At 42.0% G+C, this 10,662-nt stretch overlaps 1 protein-coding gene across 4 annotated transcripts in view; it reads right to left on the bottom strand.

The window, feature by feature from the left end:
- Positions 1-646: 646 nt before the first annotated feature.
- sgcd (sarcoglycan, delta (dystrophin-associated glycoprotein)) overlaps positions 647-10,662 on the bottom strand; it is a 436,191-nt gene continuing 426,175 nt past the window's right edge. For all 4 annotated transcript variants that reach the window (XM_005927881.3, XM_005927882.3, XM_042223204.1 and 1 more), the window contains one exon: positions 647-4,312. In XM_005927881.3, coding sequence (XP_005927943.1) covers positions 4,127-4,312 — 186 coding nt within the window. In that variant the 3' untranslated portion in view covers positions 647-4,126. The remainder of the gene's footprint in view (positions 4,313-10,662) is intronic.

The following is a 10,662-nucleotide window of genomic DNA, read 5'->3' as shown; positions in this document are numbered from 1 at the left end:
AGACAGTATGAAAGATTGGCACACCAACTGGATCTGAAAAGCAAAGTCACCCCAGAAATAGGGCTGTGCGATATGACCAAAATCTCATATCCCGATATAAGACATCTATCGTTGATATAAATCACAAAAATGTAACATTTTCTGAAAATTCTGTGAATCTCGGGCAGCTCGACTTGCGTGAAGTGTTTCCAGCTGTCATGTAGCTGGAGTCGAGTGTTTTAACAGATGCACGAAACGATACATTTTTAGACATAAGTTGAAACGGCCGCCGTTTTCTTTGTGAGTATTTATTACACGGCGTGCTGCGGGGAAAAGCCTGTTCTAACGTTTGAGTCTAAGGTTTATTTTTTAGCTCCTGACGGCTCTTTTTTGCTTCTCATCCGTAAATACTCTGCATCTTTCACGTGTTTCAGTTTATTTTGAAAAGTCTCAACAGGATCTTGAGCTTTATTGTGAAAGGTTTATGTGGAAAATAAACAAGCGGACACACAAGGGTTTTACCGTCGTTGTTGCTAACGACAACGCATAAAAACAGGCGCTTGTCCGTCCGTAGTGTGGTTATATTAAATATAAGAGAAAGAGAGAACTTTAAGAAATTAATAAAGCCACTACAGTGACATCAAAACCATGAAAAAATATTGCCGTAAACAGTTTATTTTGCGACACCACGAAACAAACGATAGCGTAAAATGAAACGATGTTTTTATATCGTCATCCGATATATATCGTTATATCGAACAGCCCTACCCAGAAATGCCTGAAACCTGCATTGCTTTTAATGGCCACCAGGGGGCGATACTTCTAGAACAACAAGATGGTGAAAACAATCAAATTAAAGCTTCACAGACTTCACTAACCACTGGGCAGTCATGAAGGTTCAATTTTGATGCCAACCATAAAAATTCAAAATAAATTTAGATTCTGGTTGATCATCGCCTCCAAGATCGTCCTCTGAAAATCCGCATGAGCATTTGGATGGATGACATTTGATGACCTCTCCTGCAGCTTTAATGATGAGTTTTGACAACCATTAGAATAGATCCAAGCTACTCTTTCCAAGGGTAGCTGCTAAACCAAACACCCCCTTGTGTATTTCTCTTGGACGCCAGCACTTGTGACAAAATGGCAGTACGTGACTGGATATTTTTGAGCTAGTGGTTCAAGATAAGCAGTGGAAATCAAAGACACTGGCCAATTAAACTCCAAAGGATCACGTTACACGTTTTAACCTCAGATTTTGAGCATGTAAAGCAACACGAACTTAAAGTGATACATGAAAAAAACAAAGCCGGCACTTCCTTTTGCAGAGTCAGGTGTTGACAGCAGGGGGCGCTACAGTCAAATATGGAACAAAGGTCTTTGCATTCGCACACAGGGAAAGATTTGTGATGAAACACAACTGAAATCAGAGATCATAATACTCACTGATGCCAAAGAAAGTCTGGGTGATGTGCTTTTTCTTGCCACAAGTGCATCGACGTAAGGCACAGGCACAGTTCCCCTCTTTCAACAGAGTGGCTCGCTTTAGTTTTTTTTGTGTATTTTTATTTTTTTTTATCTTTTTTTGTCCTTTTTAAAAAAATGTCCCAGTGCAAGAAACAAGTAGGGTGACCACCGGCGAGGTTCGAGCAGCTCACGTTGGATGTTTGTGTTTTTATATGCGAGGTTTGGAAATATCAAAGCTGTTGCTGTTTTTCGTCATTTTCTTCAGTGTTAGGACGACAGGAGGGAAGCCGATGCTCTCTTTTCAGGGGTCAGAATTTATGCAGGCAACAACAACAGTTAGCATACAATCAATACATGAGATTAAATAAAATATCCACAGAATTCAAAGTTAACACAGTTTGCTTTAAATGTTTAAAGATTTCGAACAGATCAATGCTTCAGCCTTTGGTGCCTTGTTCATGTCATATCACGAGGAATACAAGAGTTAAGATTAAAAGATTAGGCCGACAAAGTGAGTCTAGACTGGAGATCTGAACCAGAGACCTTCTAACACAATCTAAAACTGCAACTCTCCAACGTTAATGGGGCACGTTCAAGTGATCATCCGGAGTGAAATGGGACCCTGTGGGAGAGAAGAGGAATAAAAAGATCAGAATTCCAACTTTAGAGAACAAAAGTTGGAATTTTGATCATTTTTCTTCTGACAGTTTTAAATTTGCTTTGCCTTATAACACAAAGCGCTTTTAGGTGACTCTTATTGTGGTTTGGTGCTATATAAATAAAAGCCACCCCCAACCACCACACCCATGTGGAAAACATGAACGTTCCTGATGTGGTTTCATTATGCTTTGAATGTTAAGGGAATGATTTCCGTGAGAAAAACGTAACCACGGGATCAGCGTGCTATGGCTTTACCGTTCAGGATCACCTCATACAAGCATGAAGCCAACACACTAACATGTTCTTCCACTTGAAACATCGCTCTTTGACATATTTTAGGATGTCCAGATGCACAATTATTTTAACTGTTTAGCTCCATTCCCTTCAACTGAAATTTGATAATAATTCCTCTTTTTTGGCTCGCTTAGATTGACTCTGATTTTTACACAGACACTGACGGAGACTAGTGTAACTACACTGGCAGTTGATGGTTGCTGGACTGCAGGTGACCATATTGTGGCGTACTTTCTAGACTCGCTGATCTCAAGGTAAAGTTAACTACATTACACAAGAGAAAGCAACTTCAGGGTCGCGAGAAAAACTCAGAATTCTGAGATAATAAACGGGATGTGAAGGAATCCCTTCACATCCTGTTGAAGGACAAAACTTTAGATATTTAATAAAAATTCTGCAAATTCAAAGAATATGAAAAGATTTGCTTTAGAAGAAAACAAACTGGGCACTTTGCAGAACATGCAGTTTGTTTCTTTGAAGCCAAATATCTTTTGGAAATGAACAGAAGCCCAGCTGAGTAAAGGCAATATGATATGAACATGGCTTCACAGTCTGATAAGCATAGCAACTTGCACACGGTCTTACTGTCACAATTTAGCATCAACATATCCCCACAAAATCAAACAAACTCATAAAGGAACTGTGACAGAGGCACGCTGTAAATGCTGTTTGCTTAAAATTGAACTTAAAAAGTTTTGAAAGTCTTTGCGTTCGTTTTATGTCCCGATCGAACTCTAGGAACATTCACCATCAGTAGTTCTCAAACTTTCTTTCAAAGGCTGAAAAATGTTAGGATCCCACAGTTGTTGGATGCATATACGTGTATTTGTTTTATATCAAACATCAAAAATAAAGAGAGGATCCAAGTGGAATCTTTGTGAAACAAAGGTCTTTCCAGGCCGTCCTTCCCTTCAAAAATCATTTCTCTAAATTAGCGCCCACCCTCTAGTTTGAGAACCACTGGTGTGAAGTTTAAAACCTCAACTGAAGCAAGCTACAGGGAAGGAAAGAGAAGATGGAGGCAGAGGAAAAAAGGAGGTGATCACCCTAGTGATTCTCGTACTGAAATGCTCTTGACAGAGAAAGGGAACACGTCAGCGTCTCTTTCAGTAACTCTCTGGAGATCCTCCTTTTAGTTTCTACCAGGAGGCTTCTACAAGCAAACAATGTGTGTGTGTGTGTGTCTGTGTGTGTGTACCATGTTGACGTGTTAAAATATGTGTGGTGTGATTACAGATCTCTGCGTATGACTGTTAGGATCACACAGATATATTACAAATACTGGCCTTTTGCTAAATAGAGTCAGTTTATTCCCAATGTGACGGAGACCTCAGCTGTATTAAAAAAACGTTTTCTTTGTTTCTTTTTGTTCTTGTAATGATCTCTATGTGTGAAGAGCTTAGCGGAGACTTTTAGGTTCTCATGATGATCGACTTCAACTCAGGAAATTAAGGGAAAGAAAAAGGTTGCATTAAACTGGAACATATCAGGAGCTTAAAACATATCATTTGGGCCTAGACATCAGTCTGTGATTGTAAAGTGTTTCCATCAGTGTGTCTGTGTAAGTACAGTATCTATGATTGTTTGTCCATCAGCTCTGGCAGTCTTTGTATTTCTGTACGTGTTATCTGTGAATCAGTCCTAAAGGCAGGCGATATGTGTACATCTGTCTGTTTAGCCCGTCTCTCTTTCAGGATGCGTTTGTTTATTTTTGTACGTATGAGTCCTAGAGGCAGACGTTGTTGCTGATCTGGCAGGTGGATCCGGTGCCAGCCTGGGACAGGAAGAGCCTCCCGTTGGGGCAAACGCAAACCTCGTAGACAGTCTGCCTGGTCCCAGAGGACGAGGAGCTGGTGGAGGCCTTCCCCTCCGGCAGCTGCAACAGCCGAATCCTCTGAGCATCCAGCGAGATCTGCCGTAGAGGGAGAAGAGCAAACTGGTGAGATTAGGGAAAGTAAAGAAGAGAAATGAAATGGGTAGAGATGTAGAAACAAAGCATGAAAAGCAGATGGTTGAAAAGTCTGGAAAAGACTGCTGCAAAAATTAGTTTGCTTGCATCCACATGTTGAGGTACATAGTGCTGAAATTTGAAATTATAGGTTGGTGAGGTGGCAGAGTTCAGCTCAGCACAGTCCCCATCACAGCGAGAAGGTTCTGGATTTTGGACTGTTGAAGCCCAGAGAGAAATCATGCAGGCACATGGAGAACATGCAGAAACGTGCATGTCAGAATAACCAGTTACTCTAAATCGGTCAGCTGTGATAGTCGGCAGCAGGCTCTGTATGTTAGACCTGCGATAGATGTCACAGCTGGTATAGATTCAACACCCCCCCCAAACTACCTTCAGTTAGATTAGTAGTTAAGAAGAAAGATGGATTTATGGGCAAATCGGTGCAAAGACCCATCTGAGTTAGCTAACCCAGTTAGCTGAATTAGCTTTGTTTTTGTGTCTGTCTGTGAAAGACTGTTTTTATGAATGTAAAGCAAGGTGACTAAATGCTGCCCTGGTAAATGAGGTATTAATATTTTATTAAGACACAATGCAGTTAACTGTTGGTTCTGAGATGTCACACAGTCACCCACCACTCGTTGAAGCTAGCTGTGACTGAAAGTTGTAAAACAGCAATGGGAATGCTAGCCTTGCTAACCAGGACTGTTCTGTAGAGCTAAATAAAGACTGGCTGTATCGTGGTTGTGTACGTACATACTCGTGAGCAAAGAAGGCTACTTCTGCTAGCACAGCTAATGTTAGCTGCATTAAGTAAACATGCTATTCGTGGGGAGAAATTGTCCATTTTATTATTCTCAGACTATTTTCTGACTGTTTTCTTACTTTTAGATGACTCAATATTCTGATTTCTTCCTCCCGCTTAATCAAATATTAATCAGTTGCCAGGAGCATCCACACTAAACACTTAGAGATAAGAGTCTTAGTTGTCTCAGAGAGACGTCGGCGGGGGTGGAGGTTCAGCTGCCTTTCTGCTTTGCACTTAATTTGGGTGACTTTTTATTTTCATCTTCTCCTGATTGTTAGACGTAGGCACTACAGACTGTGTTTGCGTTTAAGAAACTGGTTTTTGGGGTTAAAACGGGTCACAGCAGTAACCCTGCTCATTGGTAAATGATGACTCAGGAGTGACAGACTAACCTGATGCATCAGTGCAGTGACACCTTATTCAATTTAGATTCAATTCACTTTTATTTACACAGTGTCAAATCCCACAGTTATCACCTCAAGGTGCTTTATATTGGTAAAGACTCTACAATGACACAGAGAAAACCCAAACAACCCCTCTGAGTAAGCACTTGGTGACAGTAGGAAGGAAAAACTCCCTTTTAACAGGAAGAAACAGAACCAGGCTCAGGGAAACACTGACCTCTGCTGTGACTTATTGTGGGTTAGAGAAGGAAGAATTCTGACACTAATTTCCACCCCAGAGTTCCTGGGATGTAATTCCTGCTTGTTTTCTTAATTTTCATTTTCATGTCAATGATACTTGGCATTTTCACTGCTTTAGTTGCTGGTTTTCATTTTAACCTGAATAATCTTCTACATATTTTATGGACACAACTCATCATAGTTTATCATCATTACTGTTTGAAACAGAAAATGTCTCCCGTTTCAAGGGAGAAAGAAACCAGATAATTCATCCTATAAATTAAAAAGTTGCACTGATGCAAACTCATTAACATAATTTGCATAACGTTATGAGCAGAATCAACTTGCTGAGATTTTCTGACTTGTATGATTGAGGATGGATGAGTGAAAAATAGGTGTAAATCTTATACATATACGTTGTTGGTATATACCAACAACAAGAACCTTTGTGATCATCTGACCTGCAGACACGCAGAACTGTTTTCTAAACCTCTTAAACTCTGTTTCCAGCGTTTCTCAGCTTTGACAAATTTACTTTTACTCTTCATCTTTATCTTTTCTCCTCCTTCAGGGATTAAAACTGATGACATTTTGGTAAAAGGCATGCCTCTGCAGTATCCTGTAGGACAACACCGCCTCAATCTAGAGAGATTTCTGCACAGATGATGCCAGGCAGGAGCAATCTCAGTGACTTTTATCATAGATATGACTCTACTGTGCAGCGATGCTGTTAACTTCAAATCCAACACATGACCTTTACAATTCATTCCACTCATGTCCACTGAAAGGGCTGGAAAACACTGGGAAATGTGGGAGGAAAAATCTCAAGTCAGAAAAACTGGATAGATGCTGCAGTTGAGTATCCAGGTCACTTAACATTCTATGCAACCAACGAAGGGGAGAGCGAAGGTGTCAGGAGTTTCAGACACTATTTATGTGAGTCAGAAGTCCTGAGAAGGAAAATAAAAGCCAAGGAGAACGAGTGAATGATTTACTTTGAGGGCAGCTAAGAGTGACAAGAGAAGAAGAGCGATTCAGTTTAGCTGAGGACTGGCTGAGTTCAGGAGAGAAGAGAAAGATGACTTCTTGGTGACCAAATGTGGTTGTGATTAACATGCTAAACATAGCAAATACAGTACAGTGTTGTAGTCTTATACCACCCATCATTTTTTTGTATTTTGCTATTGTATTTTGAGTCATCTAAAATCCAGATGAACAGAGTTTTATTTTGGGATATTTTCAAGTATTTTGTTGGCAGAGAGTCCCAAACAGGGTAAATAAAAAGCAAAAAAGCCCTCTACAAGTTTACAGTCGGCTCATTCAAAAGTTATTCCTCTCGTCTCCTGAGCAATAAAAGGAGAGCAAAACCTAAGAAAAGTTGTTCTGCAAGCCGCTCCATAAACACATTAACCCATAACTCATTTTACTCCCCTCATTGATTGGAACAAACCATCTCTCTCGGTCTGCACAGCCACAAACCACCGCTGCATGAATCCCCTCCTCCCCCCATCCTCCCGTCCTCCCGGGGCTCGTATGAGGCTGGTGTTGCACCGGCTGCGGACAGGAGGAGCTCTCCAGCCATAAAAAGGTAAAGGAGCCATTACGGTGCACCTCGGGGAGGCATTGCCATCAAATGACCTGGAACACTTTTAAAGCAGAGTCTCAGCTGACTTCCTCAGACAGCTGCTGTTGAACAAATCTTTCACCACGAGGGGCAGACGGTGTGAGACACTCCAGAACCTGTGTGTAAATGTGTGTGTGGGCGGCGGGATAAATTCGTGTGTCTGTGTGCTTGTGATGGGCAACAGTACAAACAGGTTGGGCAGGTAAAGGTGAGGTGAGGTCAAGGTATCAGTTCGGTTTTATTTCATGTCTCCAGAGGTTTTCTGTTGCTTCCTGCAGCTTGGAGGGAAAAGACTCCTGTAGGAATGCAAATGTTCTCTGCATGAGCTATATTATCACTTACCCTTTTTCCCCGATGCTGACTTCTGTGGCTTTTTTAGCCCTCAACACACCGCATATTACTTCCATTTAGCAGGGTGGAACGACCACCCTGCACATGGTGATAGGTACCTGCTGTTAGGAGGAAGACATCACCTAATGGCTAAGCTAATATTTCTTTAATGGTTGTTATCAGTCCTGTATAATGCATACATCTGCAGTTTTTATTATCTTTGTCTGATGTGCATATTTGTGAAGATATGATGGTAAATCCATTCAACTGAGCCACGCACTATATGAGCAAAAACATCAGGCCACATCTACACTAGCTTTTCCAAAAGCCGTGCCCCTACTGCAGCTTCCACTCTTCTGTGAAGAATTTCTACATGATTTTGAAGCGTGCCTGTGGGAATTTTTGTCAGTTCATCCAGAAAAGCTTTTGTGAGGTCAGACACCGGATGTTGTATGTGGAGCCCAGGCTTGCCATTTCCATTGTAGTTCATCCCAAAGGTGGTTGATGGGTTTGAAGTCAGGGCTCTACACGTTTTTCCACACCAAAATCATCCAGCCATGCTTTTACGGACCTTGCTGTGGCATCCTATTACAGTACCATGCACGAATTCATTGAGCGCTTTACAACAAGACATTCTTTGGGAAATGTTTGCAAAGGCAGACTGCATGGCTAGGCGCTCGATTTTATACACCCATGTCAATGGAACTGGGAAGTGAAAAAATATGTGGCCTAATACTTTTGTCCACGTATCTCATGATGGTAAAGAGAGAACCCTGGTTCCACAAATGAACACTTTTAGGATGGGCTAAGACCGACATTTACTCACGTGTGATGTGTAATAAATTACTTTTTGGAGTAACGACACCAACACTTAACAAACACCCACATTTGTTGAGTTCATAGATTCGACAAGGTAATGTTTCTTTTTGTAAATGTATGTACAGTTATGGTTACAGACTCTTGTGCATCCTAACTTAGCTTCTAGTTTGTTTCTCTGAATTCTGTCAGAGAGAAAACAGCTTCCGAGGGTCTCGTGATGAAAATGTTTAAATGCATCTCCGCTGGCTTCACAACAGTTTGTGCTTGCGTGTGATGACTTTCTTGTGTAACTGCCAGCGTCTTCCTTGCCCGTCTCAGACAGACTGCGTGGCCTTTCTTGCTAACTGGTGCGGGCTGTGATGTAAATCTGCACTGGTCTGTCTCACCTTGGTGGATAACCAACAGTGAGGCTAACAGAGAGTCAATTAAGGTTGAACTATGACAGCACCGGTGTTCAGCTCACACTTGATGCAGCGTCCTTGTAATTAAACATGCCAGCAGCTACACGTGTGAAGTGCAGCCTGTCCAGACGGCTGTAACAAGGACGCCTTAAGTCAATGCGCATGTGCGCTCGGGAATTACGGGTCGTTCTTTGCGTGCTTTAAAAAAATGCTTCGAGAAGAGTGTGCACGACTCTATTTCATTATCTGCCTGTGTGGTCTGTGGGTGTCTAATAGCCAAAACCTTTCTGTAATTGCAGTGGCGGCGCCTGAGGAGAGAGGGGGAGCGTGAATGTGTGTTAGACAGAGGTTTGACAAATGGACATTTGCAACCCTAATGGAGTGTGAGAACGCGATTCTAATTATATGCACTGCCCACCGTTAGTCCAACAGCCTCATTTCTGACCACACATCCATGAAATCTGTGAGAAGACGCGGCAGCAGCATGGCCGCTGCGGTTGCATTTAATTGGACTAAACTAGATTCAAGGGCACCTTCCTGAGACCGCCTCCCGCCCTCCCTCTCTGTGTCCATCTCATATCAGCAGTCTGTCTTAATGTACGAAACTGTTTTTGTGGGAAACTTTTAAACACTTTCTTCTTCCTAATCCTCCTCCGCTGATTTTAGCAGATTTGACATGACACGACTGGTGCAACCTAAGGAGGGAAATCCTTTTATCAGCGCAGCCGGCCGTGATGAATGTGAAGACTGATGTGTGTAACGAATCAGGGGATGGTTGGGGGAATTTAGGAGCAGGAAGGAAAGGATGAAAGAAGGAAGGAAGCAGCATGAGTGGATGAACGAATTTGGAGGGTGGGGGGGGGTAAACAAGCAAAGTTTACGACAGAAAGAGGGCAGAGAAAGGAGGAAGGAAGGACGGAAAACTGGAAAGATGGATGGAAATGGAAGCTAGCAGCACATAGGAGACACTGTGGGGAAGTAATTAGTAAAAGGAGGATGAGAGAGTATAAAACAGAACACCAATCATCTTATGTTCTCTTTTTTCCGCGAGGCTCTTACAGATCCTGGTGCACGGCCAGCATGTGGGAAATTGCCACCAGCCATTATGAGAACGCCGGCCCATGTTGGCGAAGGAAGCCAGCTATTGTTTGGATCGATGTTTGCTAAAAATAAGTTTGGACAGGAGAAAATGCTGAATTGAGATGGATCCCCATCAGCCAGCATGGCTGCAGGACAAGAAAAGTTAATTTGTTAACTTGTTGTCGGTGCGCAGAGCGAGAGCTTTGTGCAAAAACCACTTTTAGAGTAACAGGACTCAAAGACAGGAAGAAGTTTTTACCTCAAACCACTCATTGTGTGCTTGATGGCGAACAGTGCAGGCACAGATTTTTAAAAGAGAGGAAGTTAGCCTGTTTGCCCTTGTGTATCTATGTGAATCTATGTAGCGCTATAATGTAGCCTGCACAGGTTGCAGCATTCATACTGTGTCAATGGCAATGTGATGCTAATGCAGTCAGCCCCACCCACGTGCATGTTAATCAGAAAAGGCAACCAATCAGCAGAGAGCTGGCTATAAATGAAAGGAGGTTTTGATCTGAGGAGAGCACATGTATGAATACGTTTACTGTATTATCTTGAATTGTAAATAATGCAAGTCTACCAGCATCTAAGAGGGTAACATGGAGCTGAAAGTGAAAATAATCGATTTT

This window comes from Haplochromis burtoni, unplaced genomic scaffold, assembly GCF_018398535.1.
Source record: "Haplochromis burtoni strain Fernald_Lab_line unplaced genomic scaffold, NCSU_Asbu1 Contig_105, whole genome shotgun sequence".
In the NCBI taxonomy this organism is placed as follows: Eukaryota; Metazoa; Chordata; class Actinopteri; order Cichliformes; family Cichlidae; genus Haplochromis; species Haplochromis burtoni.
Note: the sequence above shows the minus strand (reverse complement) of the source record. Positions and strands in the feature narration are given on the sequence as shown.